This window comes from Hyla sarda, chromosome 5 (assembly GCF_029499605.1).
Source record: "Hyla sarda isolate aHylSar1 chromosome 5, aHylSar1.hap1, whole genome shotgun sequence".
Classification (NCBI taxonomy): Eukaryota; Metazoa; Chordata; class Amphibia; order Anura; family Hylidae; genus Hyla; species Hyla sarda.
Genome location: NC_079193.1, coordinates 160,439,610 through 160,456,213, shown reverse-complemented (window position 1 = coordinate 160,456,213; position 16,604 = coordinate 160,439,610). Strand labels below are relative to the sequence as shown.

Here is a 16,604-nt window from a genome sequence, read left to right as displayed (position 1 = left end):
AGAGAGTTCTTAATAGCTGCTGGAAAGTCCGAACTATACTGTGACTTTGTCACGGAAGCAATTTATTTCATCCTTAATAATAACAATTTTCAGTTCGACGGGGTATGGTATAAACAATGTACAGGGACTGCCATGGGCACCCCCGTTTCCTGCACTCTGGCTAATATATACTTAGCCACACTAGAAGCCAGATATATCTACTCCCCTGCTAACAAATATATCAGATATATAAAATTGTATCGCAGGTATGAAGATTACATCTTTGGGATTTGGGACAATATTGAAGAAACTTTCAACTCATTTGTTTCTGAACTAAACGGAGTTAACAATATGAACATGCACTTCACCTATTCATTTCCATCACAAAGAAATAACATTTCTGGATGTCTTATTCTCTATAGACCAAAACCAGGTGGTAATGGTAACTAAGGGTTACAGAAAGCGGTCTTCTCCAATGCTATATTTGCATCAGGACAGCTTTCACCTGGACCACACGAAAGCAGATTTGCCGTACAGCCAGTTACTACGTCTTAAAAAAATAAACAGCGACTCCGCAACCTTCCAGGAGCAAGCGGATCAACTCACTAACCATCTGAATAAAAGAAAATACCCTAAACAAGTCACTGAGGCTGCCCGAAGACGTATAGAAAAAAAGCCACGTCTTTCTTTGATCAACAAGACCACTGTTGATCCCCGTCCTGTTGCACAAAAATGCTTTGTCTTCTCGTTTAAACACAGTAATACTGACCCTTTTAAAAAAAAAACTATCCTAAAACATTGGCATCTGCTAGAGGAGGATCCCGACCTTCGAGACACAGCCAAAAACAAACCCATCTTTGCCTACAGGAAAATAAAACCATTAAAGACCATTTAGTCCGTAGTAAATTCTCCTCCAGCATCCATAACAACGATTGGATCTCGGCCTCCTCCCCATCTGGTAACCACAAGTGCGGTCATTACTCGTACTGCCCTCAACTTCTCACAGGAGCAAATTACAGTATTGGAGGAGTCAATATACACGTCAAAGATTTAATAACTTGCAGAACTGATTTTGTGATATGCATAATTATCTGCCTCTGCGGACTCTTCTACGTAGACTCCACGATCAGAAATCTCTTTACAAGGTTCAGAGAACATCTACGCCTATCATAATTGGGTACCGGAGTACCCAAATTGGCAGAACATATCGGGAACGTACATGCCAGCGACTCAACCTGCCTGAGGTTCCTAGGCATTGAGCGAGTCACATACCCCTTTCCAGGAAACACTAAAGACAACACCTTACGCCAGAAAGAAGCTGTTTGGATCTCCAAACTGAGAGCGACTGAAGGACTAGGTCTCAATGACACAAACGAACTCAATGCTTGTGTTTAAAGTTTTAATCTTCATTACATAGTCTAAGCATTTTTTTCTTTTCTCCTCATATGTTCCTTGATTTTTTTTTTTTTTATCTCCCTTGCCTTGCCTATGAAGTGTTCTAGGTTGCTTGTTATAGGTTAAATAGATGTTCTATATTCCTTCCCAAATTTAGAGCATGCAATAATGCGCAACTGTTCTTCTTTTATTGATTGCCAGCCGTGCTGATACTCTAGCCATGACACGCGCACCGCTTAAAATAGCATTGCGCGCATAGCATACCAGTATATTTAGCTCATCGCCAATTCTGGTTTGCACAGATACTAACTAAACTCAGAATTTTCCAGGCTTTGGATTTCACTTGATTGTATTGCATCCTCCGCCGCGCCCACCGGTGTCACGAGCTGCAGCTTCTTTTCTCCTCCCCCCACTCACCTAATCACCTTCTCACATACACATCACACACACCCCTTGACGCATTAGTCCACTGATGTCATCAACAGGCACCGGGTCATCGGCACTGCATATATGTCAGAGCCGATCCTCTTCCCAGCAGCGTGAACAAGCAGACTTCCTGCGAAACGATTCGTCGCTTTTGATCAGCTCCACGGAGCTGATGTCCGCTCCCTCCTCCCTTCCTCTCTACCTGTATACAGCACACATGAATAAAACCTGCTTTACTTCAACCTTCAAAACGTGGTGAGTGCAACGATTTTTTTCTATCTTAATTTTAGACATTTATGTGAGGTTGCAATAAACGTCCAAGATGAGAATACCCATTTACAGTGTATTCCTGCATACATTATCCTCATATTTGACGCGCAGGATTTGAAGCTGCAGATTTTATGCTGCATTGTTTAATGTAAATTAAATGACAGAACACAGCTTCAAATCTGTTGGTTTAAAGCACTCTTATGGTCACTTATGCCCTGGTAATCTTTTTTTTTTTTTTTTTTCTTCCAGGAATCTGTATTCTCAAGTGTGGCAAAGAACATTGTGGAGTCTTGTATGAATGGCTACAATGGAACCATCTTTGCTTAGTAAGTCCATTTCTTCATAAGCTGCAACACTGCTGTGACCTAACCAGTTTTTAAATGTGAACAAAAGACCACAGCATCAAACTGTATACTCCGGATAAAGTGCAAAAAGGAGCTAAAATGTATTGGCTTCACAAAAAGCGACATTTCGGTCACGATATAGCCTTTATCAAGCATGGTTGATAGACTAGTATTTGGCCGAAATGTCGCTTCTTGGGAACCAAGAAATTTTAGCTCCTTTTTGCACTTTATCCAGAGTTTGCAGTTTGATGCTGTGGTCTTTAGTTCACTTTGGATTGATATAGGACTGGCTGTCTGAAGGACCGCTTGTATACTGGACAAGTTCAGTGCTGACCCTTTTTTTTTCTCTTCGCTAACCAGTTTTGAGTTTTCCAAAAGTTTCTTACAGACTCTGACCTCTGCAGGGATACATTAGTAGACATTTTATTTAGTTTAATAGACATTGGTAACATTTAAGAAAAATTTACTGAACAGCTTAGCATAATAAGGCATAGTAAAATAAATCTTGGAGGCATTTCCTATAACTAAATGTTGAGCTGTGGAGGTAGAACCGCACCATGTTACAGTCCATGCTTTTAGGACAAGCTTTCTAACTACAGTCACTTCCATAGACTGACAGTAGAAAAGCAGTAGGGTTGCAGTAGTTTTGTGTGTGTTGTGGAAGTGTCTGCCTTCTTGTAACAGGACAATGTGGATTGTTGTATAAGATGCTGTTACAGTCCTGTACTACAGCACCATGCAGTGGTTCTGTCACAAAGCCAGCAGCACGTGGCTGTGCCATGTGTATAGAGTTACACTATGAATGGAATAAAGACCAAATGTTGTAGAGTTCATTTTGAGGTAGGTTATGTTCTGTCAAATGATACAAAATCACAATGCTATTACTTATATTTTCAGCAAATTGATATTATACCTTTTTTCTTTTAGTGGCCAGACTGGATCAGGGAAGACATTCACTATGCTCGGTAAGAAGGGGTTGTTTATTTGCCATGTGTTTAATCCGTATAGTAATCTATGATTGACAAGCTCAGGTTGTACTGTATTATGAAATTTATTATTTTTGACGTTTGAGAGTAATGGAAGTAATATAAGGGTAGGTTCCTCATAAAGCAGATCTGCCATCGGAGTATGCAGCACTACAGCTTAGTACATATTAAAAGTACATTTAAATTCCATTAAACATTTTGTGCTGTTTGGCCAGTAGAAGCAATGAAAGTGTACAGGGGACCTCGAGTTATAAGTCTATATACAGTCTATATAAGTCTATATATCAGAGTCTTGATAGCTAGCTGTGTATACACATAGCCCATAAATATATATATATGGCCTAATTGTAATGGCGACTCTCTCCTCCCCATTACAGAAATCAGGCTGTCTGGTTCTCCTTCTGTGTAAGGCTAGACAATATAGCTTAAAAATATCTTGAAAACATACCAGGACACAATTTTTTATAATATTTTCTTAATATCTATTTCAACTGGATAGATTTGGCTCCTAGGTTGAAAAATGTTAGAAACCAACATTTGAAGTGTGGCTTTGGAAATTTGTGAGGTCAGACTTATGTTCCATTGAGAGGGCCTGGATCATAATCTCTATTCTAGTTGATCCAAAAAAGGCTGAGTTCAGGGCTCTGTGTGGGACATTTCTTTAACACCAGACTCCTTTACACCATTTCATCCACCACTTGGCATTGTGTTTGGTGATGTAAGGCTTGCATGCAGCTACTTGCCCATGATAATCCATGCCATGAAGGACAAGGACTAGTACCTGATGACATTCCGGCTGGAAGAAACATGTAGTCAGGGCTTCAGTCTCTTTATTTTATTTTTTTTTTTTAATAAAGCGCCCAAATATCAGTATAGTAGTCTGCACCTACACCCATTATTGGGAAGCAGTACATAGTCTGTATTGTAAACCAAATTAGGATATTAAAGTCTGTTTTCCAATACAATACAATATTGTGGCATGATGTACGTGACGTTATTTTAACAGCTCACCTTTGATAATATTTTTCTACGTATTTGTAATTTCTTTAATAAAAGCTAAGTTTTAAAGGGGGGGGGGGGGGGGTAATAGAGGTTGCCATTGTGGCCTTATGAGCTGTTTGAGTCGGATAAATGATCATTTTGACCCCTCCTTCTGGTGTTCAATGTAAAACATTGAGTAAAACACACAATATACCCTCCAGCCAACCCATTACGCATGCATAGGACAATATAAGGAAACAATGAAAATATGACTTTTTAAAAAAGCTGTGACCTGTGTTTATTCAGACACTAAAAGTAATGTTATTTCTCTATCGGCTCCATTGGGGGACACAGACAGTGGGGTGTATCTTGCTGTCTCTAGGAGGTGGGACACTATGGTGATAAAAAAAAAAGTCAGCTCCTCCCAGCAGGATACACCCGCCTTCAGGCTCTGAGCTAGTCAGTTTAAGCTTAGTGTCTAAAGGAGGTGGACGTGGTCTGGGTTGCTCCAGACCAGGTCTTCTGATTTTTTGTTAGTTAGGGACGTGTTATTTTTTTAAATTCCTTTTCTGTTTTCAGGTGGGGACTCCGGGACTGCGGTTTCCCCATTTCGAGTGTGGGGGCACAGACATTGCATATATGCGCTGTTAACCCCCCCTCGCCAACGGTCAGCGCTTGGGTGGTACCTCACGGGTCCGGGTCCCCCTATTTCCCTGCTCGCCTCGCTCGCGCATAGCAGACAGGCGTGATGCAGGTAACTAAAGCTGACTGAAGACTTCACTGAAGACTCCAGTAGGTAAGTTCTTCTGACTGAGGTAAGTACTCCCACCCCCCCCCCCCCCCCCCCCCCCGCCCTTTTTTTCCATAGGTACAGACTCTCAGCATCTGGAGACCCCCTGTTTTGGTCCACTTCAGTTTTTTTTGGGGCTAGCTTATAGGGGCTGCACTTTATTTTTGGGGGAGCAGTGGCGGACATCATATATGGGACACTTCACTTATATGTGTGTGTGTGTGTGTGTGCTTGGTGCGACTATGTCACAGCGCCTTATTCTGGCACTTATGTGTGCGTGTGTGTATATCGGGGTACTTCACGCAGCGCCTTATGTGCGGCTGTCAGCCGCGGCGCTGTCCCAGGCGCTCTCAGCGCCGGCTTACTTTTGCTTTGCCGGCAGCGCCTTATTCACGGCTGACGGCCGCGGCGCTTGCCGGCAGCGCCTTATTCGCAGCTGACAGCCGCGGCGCTGCTATGAGCCGGGCACTTCAGCGCCGACTTCTTTCTTTTCCCCAGCAGTCTCTGCCGGCGTTGGCCGCCCGCTCTATTCCCCCGAGTGCACAAATGGCCGACAGTTTCTCTTCGGCGGTCTGTACCTCGCCCACAGGGCTCGGAGCGCTGAGGCGCAAAGCAGCCTCCAATCAGCGCCGTGGGCGCGAATTTCAGCGGAAAGTGGTAAGTTAGTTAGTGCCTTGCTTCAGGCACGCCCCTCTCTTCCTATTGGTTGGCCTGTCTCACTCTCTAGCTGCACAGAGGGAGTTTCCTCACTGCAGCTGACAGGGAACACAGACTAGGGTGAGACAGTTCCTATCTCCCTTCTTTTCTCACATTATGTCCGTACCCAGAGCTGTTCCTCCCTCTAAACAGAGACCGGGAACTTCAGTGACTTACTATCTCTGTAAGCACTGTAATACCAAGATGTCTGGCTCTGCTGAGCCCACTTGCCCTGCCTGCTCCACTGCTCCCCCAGACCCCCTGATGCCCCTTCGGGGCCGGTGGATATAGCCGCTCCCCCAGCCTGGGTTTCTTCCCTGACCCAGTATATGGCTGACTTGACCCAAGTCTCCCGCTCGGTGGCTGAGGCCTCCCGGGAAGTGGTGTCCACCTTAAAGGGGTCTTCCCTGCACAGGACCTTTGGAAGGGCTCGCTCCTTGTCTCCACATACTTCACGCTCTCACAAGCGGCCTAGGGAGGCCTCGCCTGACTCTTCCAATGAGTCTTCAGATAGACGTTAGCGTTCCCCTCGTGGGTCCCGCTCCCCCCTGACATCTACATAAATCGTCAGGGCGGCACTCGCAGCTCGGCAGCCATGGCCGAGGTGACCAAGATTCTCTCCTGGACGGAGAGCAAGGTTCCGGCCATTTCGGCGATTCACATCCCGGGGGTGCTCAACTGGGAAGCGGACTTCCTCAGTCGGTCCTCACCCAACCCCGGCGAGTGGTCTCTACATCCAGAGGTCTTCGTGCAACTCTGCGACCTCTGGGGCATTCTGGACGTGGACCTCTTTGCGTCCCGGCACAATCGGAAGATCCTTCCGTTTGTGTCCAAGTCCCGGGACCCTCAGGTTCTGGCCGTGGAGGCCCTAGTGATTCCTTGGGCGGGGTTTGCCCTACCCTATCTGTTCCCTCCTCTTCCGCTTCTTCCCAGGGTGCTGAGGAAGCTCAAGGCAGAGGGCGTCCCCGCCATTCTGGTAGCTCAAGATTGGCCCCGAAGGTCGTGGTACGCCGACGTAGTCAGGCTCCTGGACGACGCTCCACTGCGCCTTCCGCTCCGTCCGGACCTGCTCTCTCAGGCTCCTCTTTTTCTCCAATTTACTGCATTTGACGGCGTGGCGGTTGAGACCGCGGTTTTGAGGGCCCGCGGGTTCTCTTCCCAAGTCATTCGCACCATGCTAAAGGCTCGTAAGCCCTCCTCTGCAAGGATTTACCACCGTACTTGGAGGTCTTATTTACGTTGGTGTGAAGCACAGGACTTCTCCCCGGTGACCTTCTCTGTTCCCCGTCTTTTCTCCTTTTTGCAGTCGGTGTTGGAACTGGGGTTGTCTCAGTTCCCTTAAGGTTCCGGTTTCGGCCCTTACTGTTCTTTTCCAGCGGCCCCTGGCTTCTAATCCTCATGTCCGGACCTTCCTGCAAGGAGTGGCGCAGGCTGTTCCTCCTTATCGGTCTCCCTCTCCTCCTTGGGACTTGAATTTGGTTCTGAGTGCCCTCCAGGGTGCACCCTTTGAGCCCCTTAGAGAGGTGTCTGTCCACCTTCTTTCTTGGAAAGTGGCGTTTCTGGTGGCTATCGCCTCCATCCGGAGGGTTTCTGAATTGGCAGCCCTTTCCTGCCGTTCTCCGTTTCTGGTGATCCACCAGGACAAGGTTGTTTTCCGGCCAGATCCTTCCTTTTTACCTAAGGTGGTCTCGGCATTTCATCTCAATGAGGATATTGTCCTCCCGTCATTTTGCCCGTCTCCTTCTCATCCTAAGGAGCGCTTACTACACAAGCTGGACGTGGTTCGGGCTGTTCGGTCTTCTCTCTCCATCACTTCTTCGTTTCGTCAGTGTGATTCCTTTTTTGTCCTTACGGAAGGTCGTCGCAAGGGACAACCTGCTTCCAAGGCCACCATTTCTAGGTGGATTCGGTCTGCCATTTCAGAAGCCTATCGCTGCAAGGGGAAAATTCCTCCTTTCAGGCTTGTGGCTCATTCCACAAGTTCGATTGGGGCATCCTGGGCTCTCCAGAATAGAGCCTCGGCCTCGCAGATTTGCAAGGCGGCTACCTGTTCGTCTTTGCACACTTTTTCGAGGTTTTACCGGGTTCATACTTTCGCATCGGCTGATGCTACCCTGGGGCGTAAGGTGTTGCAGGCGGCAGTTGATCAGCCGTCTGCCTGATTACTTATCTGCCCACCCAAGGGACGGCTTTGGTACGTCCCACTGTCTGTCCCCCAATGGAGCCGATAGAGAAAAGGAGATTTTTTAACACTTACCGTAAAATCTCTTTCTCGAAGGATCCATTGGGGGACACAGCTCCCGCCCTTTTTACGGTTTTTCCTTGGTTCTCTGTCCGCGGGTGTGTTCAGTTATGTTTTTTTTCTTCGGGTTCTCGGACAGTTTTGGGTTTTTCATTGACCTATTGGTCTCCTCCTATTGCTCTGAAACTTAAACTGACTAGCTCAGAGCCTGAAGGCGGGTGTATCCTGCTGGGAGGAGCTGACTTTTTTTTTTATCACCATAGTGTCACACCTCCTAGAGACAGCAAGATACACCCCACTATCTGTGTCCCCCAATGGATCCTTCGAGAAAGAGATTTTACGGTAAGTGTTAAAAAATCTCCTTTTGTTGTTTATTATTAAATATAGCTAAATGTATGTCTTCCTCTTTTAGGGCCATCTGACTCTGACAACTTTACTCATAACCTCAGAGGCGTTATTCCTCGGAGTTTTGAATATTTGTTTTTTCTAATCAATCGGGAAAAAGAAAAGGCATGTATACATTTATATAAGGTTTATTTATGTAGTGGATGTACTGGTGTAATAGACCCTCCCTGGTAGTACTACACCATTCACATTCTGGTAATGTGACATTATTTTACTTATTTATTGGAAGATGAAGATAAATGGGGTTGAATTTTCTGAAAGCAACCATTGCCAACAATCAGCCTCTGCAGGGGAAGGGTGGCATTACATGGTAGCCATGCAAATTAACGACTGTCCATGTAATAGAAGAATGTCTAAAGTGGGGCAGAACTACAAAGTGGCTCTTTATGAGAGAAACCCTTAAAGCAATGAAAAGTTAATACTTTCTGTTTTTTCTAATAACAAAGATAATGTTACATTTGTTTGACTTCTGAGCAATGTTTTCATAATGGTTTTATGCTTTTTAGGCTGGTGATGGGAAAAGCTTTTTATGTAAATGCTCATTTATTGAAATCTACAATGAGCAGATATTTGACTTACTGGAATCTGCATCAGCGGGCTTATGTCTCAGAGAGCATATTAAGAAGGGGGTCTTTGTTGTGGGAGCCGTGGAACAGGTTGTGACCTCTGCAGCTGAGGCATATCAGGTATGTTTATAAGGAGAGTTTGACACTTTTTTTTTTTTTTTAACAGGACAAAATCTGTTACAAAGACTGTAAGACTGGTTGAGTCACCTACATAAACCTGATTTATTCATCCTCTTGCTGCCTTTTCTCCATATTATAGCGTCCTGGCCATCCGACTGCAAGAGCACTTGCATCCCCTCTCCAGTCAAGCTTATGGGCTGTCTACACCTCCCTGCAAAGCTGAGTGGCTAAGGAGACCACTGTGCAGGAAAAAAATAAAAAAAGGACACACCAATAAATCACATCTGCATTCCCCTTGTTCTCAGAATCGGTGGCCTCAGGCCTAAATTTCAACCAAATGTAAATCGCTAGTTATATCCTAGCAATATCGTAGCTAGGATTTTTATCTGCTTTCAGGTGTAATTTTTTTTTTTTTTATATTGCCCACACCTTTTACTTACCACAGGTTAGTTTAAAGGAGCATCACATGCTTGAAACAATCTTATTTTTCCACAATTTTGAAAGGGTGCCAATAATTTTGACCAGCCCATTTTTGTCCAATTTGCTTTTTTTCCTCCCTTTTTCGGTTTAGTACCAATACACACAAAGGGAATAAACGTGTGTATAGCAAAACATGTGTTACTGCAATCCTTTTGTGGGAGAAATACTTAATTTTCTAGAAAAATTTCAGGGGTGCCAACATTTATGACCATGTCTGTGTGTGTATATATATGTGTGTGTGTGTGTGTGTGTATATATATATATATATGTGTATATATATATATATATATATATATATATAATGTGTATAATTTAAAGCGTGCATCCAATGTTGGTCTAGTGGCAGGGCATTTGTTTTAACATTCCTAACCAGCTTCTGAGCCTGAGACTTGCCCCGAGATCTGAATACGTATTTGCTGGAAGTCCCATGTAAGTCTATAGGACCTCCGGCAAATCAGTCCTCAGATTGCCAGTCAGGGCTTGGAAGTTACATAGTTACATAGTTAGTACGGTCGAAAAAAGACATATGTCCATCAAGTTCAACCAGGGAATTAAGGGGTAGGGGTGTGGCGCGATATTGGGGAAGGGATGAGATTTTATATTTCTTCATAAGCATTAATCTTATTTTGTTCCAGGAATGTATCTAATCCTGTTTTAAAGCTGTTAATTGTTCCTGCTGTGACCAGTTCCTGAGGTAGACCGTTCCATAAATTCACAGTCCTCACGGTAAAGAAGGCGTGTCGCCCCTTGAGACTAAACTTTTTCTTCTCCAGATGGAGGGAGTGCCCCCTCGTCCTTTGGGGGGGTTTAACCTGGAACAGTTTTTCTCCATATTTTTTGTATGGGCCGTTAATATACTTATATACGTTTATCATATCCCCCCTTAAACGTCTCTTCTCAAGACTAAACAATTGTAACTCCTTTAATCGCTCCTCATAGCTAAGATGTTCCATGCCCCATATTAGTTTAGTCGCGCGTCTCTGCACCCTTTCCAACTCCGCAGTGTCCCTTTTATGGACAGGTGCCCAAAACTGAACAGCATATTCCAGGTGAGGCCGTACCAATGCTTTATAAAGGGGGAGTATTATGTCCCTGTCCCTTGAGTCCATGCCTCTTTTGATACATGACAATATCCTGCCGGCTTTGGAAGCAGCAGCCTGACATTGCATGCTATTCTGTAGTCTGTGATCTACAAGTACACCCAGATCCTTCTCTACCAGTGACTCTGCCAGTTTAATCCCCCCTAAGACATACGATGCATGCAGGTTATTAGTACCCAGATGCATAACTTTACATTTATCCACATTGAACCTCATTTGCCAAGTGGATGCCCAGACACTTAGTCTATCCAAGTCATCTTGTAACTTATGCACATCCTCTATAGACTGTACCGTGCTACAAAGCTTGGTGTCATCTGCAAAGATAGAAACAGAGCTGTTAATACCATCCTCTATATCATTGATAAATAAATTAAACAACAGCGGGCCCAGTACTGAACCTTGGGGTACACCACTAATAACCGGGGACCAATCAGAGTACAAATCATTGACCACCACTCTCTGGGTACGATCCATGAGCCAGTGTTCAATCCAGTTACAAACTAAAATTTCCAAACCCAAAGACCTTAACTTACCTGTCAGACGTCTATGAGGGACAGTATCAAATGCTTTAGCAAAATCCAGAAACACTATATCCACAGCCATTCCTCTGTCAAGGCTTCTACTCACTTCTTCATAAAAGCAAATTAGATTGGTTTGACAACTTCTATCCTTAGTAAACCCATTCTGGCTATCACTTATAATACAATTATCCCCTATGTATTCCTGTATGTAATCCCTTATAAGTCCTTCAAACAATTTACCCACAATGCACGTTAAACTTACCGGTCTATAGTTTCCTGGTGAAGACCTAGAGCCCTTTTTGAAGATTGGCACCACATTCGCCTTGCGCCAGTCCCTTGGCCATGGAATTTGAAACATATGCTGGTGCTGGACTATCACTGGATGTTCGATTTAAAAAAACAAACAAAAATCATTCTTTGAACATCTAGCATTATACGATGTTATGATTATGCAAATAGTGAAGGAAAATATAATTTCTTCAGTTAAAAACCTTATTGATAAATAGTGTTTTTTTTTTATTTATTTTTTTTAGGTTCTTTCTACTGGTTGGCGAAACAGACGTGTTGCCTCCACTTCAATGAACAGGGAGTCCTCACGATCGCATGCTGTTTTTACAGTTACCATTGAATCCATGGAAAAGATAAATAAAATTGTTAACATTAGGTCTTCACAACTAAATCTTGTAGATCTTGCAGGATCGGAAAGGCAAAAAGACGCACATACGGAAGGAGTCAGACTTAAGGTTGGCATATTTATTTATTTTTTGTTTCTTTTCTTGTTTCTTGTCTTTTCCCTTCATGATTTGGCTTTGTAATAAACATGAATTATAAATAATGGGTTATAAATAAGTTCAGTAACTGCAGTAATATGTGAGTAAACTGTAATTTGTGGGCTCAGTTTTTTCCAGTTTTGGTTCTGTTTTGGCATTTTACTGTGTTTACTGTTAAATTCAGTGGGGGGAAAAAAGGATTAAATTAATACACGTGAGGTTTCCATTTTTTTTTATCTCTTCCAACATTATGCATTATCCTATTGATATGTAAAAAAAAAAAGTCAAACAGTGCAGATTTTTGGCAATGGTAAATCCCATTGAAATCTATTGTTTCCACTTTATCTTTTTTTGACCATCTTGTCAGGTGTAAAAAAGACAGATATTGGACCATCAAGCAGCACTTTTAAGTAGGGGACTCTATTGCACCAACAAAAAAGTTTTATGTTTTTACCTGGACTAAAGCTTTATATGGTCTTGTCCATAAGCTATAGTTGCAAAGGGACTGTTTGCACTTGGGCATTGGCACCGGGAAAATATTATGTATTTGCAGGCTTTTTGCAACTGATTTTAAATACATTTGTGGTGTCCCGGTACAGGACCTTGTCCTGTCCCTTGTGTTAAGTCCCCTCAGCTAGAGTCCCTCCATCTCCACAGGGCTCTCCTGCAGGGCTTGCCCCTTTGTCTCCTCATATAATTGTATTTACATGTCTATTATTTAATGTATAGGTCTACTAAATGTTTAGGACCTTCCCAGGTCATGTGATCTACCGTTGTGGATGTACATAGGTTTAAGGACCTTCCTGGGTCATGTGATGTAACCAGAGTTCACTAGGTTCAGGACCTACAGGTTTGCTGGCCAAGGAGCTTAGTCCAGCCACCTATTATATAAAGGACTGTAGTCTGTAAATTCTCGCTTAGTTCCGGACTATTAAGGAAGCACAATCAGCATATCTTCAATCTCCTCTCATCTAGGCCAAATCCTAAAGAACCAGCAGCCACTAAAATCTTGAGTTATAAATATCAACCTACAAATCCTGTGTGACTACTATCCTACTCAAATCTTATAATTAGTAGCACAGTGGCCTGCTTAACCCCTTAACGACGCAGGACGTATATTTACGTCCTGCGCCGGCTCCCGCGATATGAAGCGCGATCGCGCCGCGATCCCGCATCATATCGCGTCAGTCCCGGCGCTAATCAACGGCCGGGACCCGCGGCTAATACCACACATCGCCGATCGCGGCGATGTGCGGTATTAACCCTTTAGAAGCGGCGGTCAAAGCTGACCGCCACTTCTAAAGCGAAACTGAAAGTATCCCGGCTGCTCAGTCGGGCTGTTCGGGACCGCCGCGGTGAAATCGCGGCGTCCCGAACAGCTGATCGGACACCGGGAGGGCTCTTACCTGCCTCTTCGGTGTCCGATCGACGAATGACTGCTCCGTGCCTGAGATCCAGGCAGGAGCAGTCAAGCGCCGATAATGCTGATCACAGGCGTGTTAATACACGCCTGTGATCAGGATGAGCGATCAGTGTGTGCAGTGTTATAGGTCCCTATGGGACCTATAACACTGCAAAAAAAAGTGTTAATAAAGGTCATTTAACCCCTTCCCTAATAAAAGTTTGAATCACCCCCCTTTTCCCATAAAAAAAATAAAACAGTGTAAAAAAATAAATAAATAAACATATGTGGTATCGCCGCGTGCGTAAATGTCCGAACTATAAAAATATATAATTAATTAAGCCGTACGGTCAATGGCGTACGCGCAAAAAAATTCCAAAGTCCAAAAAAGCATATTTTGGTCACTTTTTATAACATTAAAAAATGAATAAAAAGTGATCAAAAAGTCCGATCAAAACAAAAATCATACCGATAAAAACTTCAGACCACGGCGCAAAAAATTAGTCCTCATACCGGCCCGTACGTGAAAAAATAAAAAAGTTATAGGGGTCAGAAGATGACATTTTTAAACGTATAAATTTTCCTGCATGTAGTTATGATTTTTTCCATAAGTGCGACAAAATCAAACCTATGTAAGTAGGGTATCATTTTAACCGTATGGACCTACAGAATAATGATCAGGTGTAATTTTTACCGAAATATGCACTGCGTAGAAACGGAAGCCCCCAAAAGTTACAAAATTGCGGGTTTTTTTTCGATTTTGTCGCACAATGATTTTTTTCCCGTTTCGCCGTGCATTTTTGGGTAAAATGACTAATGTCACTGCAAAGTAGAATTGGTGACGCAAAAAATAAGCCATAATATGGATTTTTAGGTGGAAAATTCAAAGGGTTATGATTTTTAAAAGGTAAGGAGGAAAAAACGAAAGTGCAAAAACGGAAAAACCCTGAGTCCTTAAGGGGTTAAAGCTCATTACTACCAGTCCCAGCAAAGCCTGTGAGGATCCTGCATCCTGGTTGTCTCAGGAGAAACTGTTTAATTGTAAAGACTGTTGCATAAAAGTTCAAGTAAAAGTTTCCAGTTATCTCATAAATCTGCTGTAGACATTCCGTTTATTATTCCTGCCGTTCGTGGGCCGGTTGGCGGCAGGACCTCCAATACTAAGCAAACCGCACCCTGGCGTCACGACACGTAAGGGTTAATACCACCAGACCCTTCATTCACCATTGCAACACCCCAGACACGACACGTTTTTTTGGTGCAAAAACCTTAAACATTTTCTGCAGCAGATCTGCAGTTTGCCAACATACCCTCTGGCTGGGTTCACACTAAAGAATTTCCAAGTGGAATTCAGTTTTGACGTTCTGTTCAGAAATTCTGGTGTCTGTTGTTGGCAACGGGTTTCCGCTACACAGTGCACGCTGCAGATTCTTTGAGGTGGACTGTCAATCGGGAAAATCCACTCAAAAAATTCTGCTAGAACATTGAACATTCGCTCTGCAGACATTGCCATCTATGGGCAATGTCTGCGCAGTCCTGGCCATGCTCAGAATCTCCGGTTGCAATTTTTTTGTGCTTCTCAGGTGTGAACCCAGCCGCAAAGGGGTACTCCGCTTGAAAACATTTTTATTTTTTTAAATTTTTTTTATCAACCTGGTGCCAGAAGGTTAAAAAGATTTGTAAATTACTTCTATTAAAAAATCTTAATCCTTCCAGTACTTATTAGCTGTTATATGCTCCAGAGGAAGCTCTTCTCTTTCCCTTTCTGTCTGACCACAGTGCTCTCTGCTGTCACCTCTGTCTGTCTCAGGAACTGTCCAAAGTAGAAGCAAATCCTCATTGCAAACCTATCCTTCTCTGGACAGTTCCTAAAATGGACAGAGGTGTCAGCAGAGAGCACTGTGGTCAGACAGAAAGGAAACTAAAAAAGATAGCCACTTCCTCTGTAGTATAAAGCAGCTGATAGGTACTGGAAGGGTTAAGATTTTTTAATGGAAGTAATTTACAAATCTGTTTAACTTTCTGGCATCAGTTGATTTTAAAAAACATGCTTTCCAGTGGAGTACCCCTTTAAAGAACATTCACAAGAGTGGATTTAAAAGTGAGTTTGCTATTTCCTTTGGCTCAAAATGAAAGTGGGGAAACTCGCTGCAAACTATTTAATCCGCCAGTGTGAACCTACCCATCGTGTGCTATATTAGTAAGATTAAGAGAGTTTTATTTTAATATAATTTTCTCTATCGGCACCATTGGGGGACACAGACAATGGTATATACTGCTGTCACTAGGAGGCTTGACACTATGGCAACAAGAAAAGTCGGCTCCTCCCAGCAAGATATACCCGCCTCCAGGCCACTGAGCTAATCAGTTTTAGCTTAGTGTCTAAGGAGGTAGACACTGGTCTGGAGTTCTCTCCAGACCAGGTCTCATATTTTTTATTTTCCTAGGTTTAGGGATGTGTTAGTTTTTTATTATTCTTTCTTTCCTGTTTTCAGGTGGGGACTCAGGAACATAGCGTTCACTGTTTCCCCTTTTGCGATTGAGGGGGCACAGGCATCGTGGATGTACTGTTAACCCCCTCTTGCCAACGGTCAGCGCCTGGGGTTGTACCTCATGGGTCCAGGTCCCACTACCTCCCCGCTCGCCTCACTATTATGCAGGTGACAAAAGCTGGCTGAAGACTTCATTAAGAAGACTTCATTAGGTAAGTTCCTAAGACTGAAAGAGTATTTTTCTCCCTTTTCTTGCAGGTTTTTGGATTCTACATCCTCTGGAGGCCCCCTACTTCAGCCCACTCCTCTTTATTATTGTCTCCCTGACATGTGGGGAACCCCTTTCAGGCGGGAGGTACTGGGGGACTTTCAACCAGTGGGGGACTTCATATCAGTGGTGTAGGACTGGGTTTAAGCCTCCCTTCTCTCCGGCGCCTATTCACAGACGCCGACACTGCTCGGGCAGTTACTTTCATCTCGGCATTGCCAACTCCTCCTGCGCTCTCAGCAAGCGCGGCCACTATCTCCGGCTATATCGCGCCAGAACTCAGCCCTGCTCTCCTGTCGGCAACTGCGGGCTGCCGGCGGTGTTTTTACTTTGTGATGCGAGGACGCCATTATAGCCTGCCCATTCTCTTA

General features: G+C 43.8%; 1 protein-coding gene across 4 annotated transcripts in view; it reads left to right on the top strand.

Annotated features, from left to right (window-relative positions):
• The window catches only part of KIF15 (kinesin family member 15), a 197,436-nt gene that overhangs the window by 108,150 nt on the left and 72,682 nt on the right, over positions 1-16,604 (top strand). For all 4 annotated transcript variants that reach the window (XM_056520587.1, XM_056520590.1, XM_056520589.1 and 1 more), the window contains 5 exons: positions 2,320-2,396; positions 3,342-3,379; positions 8,522-8,619; positions 9,021-9,200; positions 11,835-12,044. In XM_056520587.1, coding sequence (XP_056376562.1) covers positions 2,320-2,396; positions 3,342-3,379; positions 8,522-8,619; positions 9,021-9,200; positions 11,835-12,044 — 603 coding nt within the window. The remainder of the gene's footprint in view (positions 1-2,319; positions 2,397-3,341; positions 3,380-8,521; positions 8,620-9,020; positions 9,201-11,834; positions 12,045-16,604) is intronic.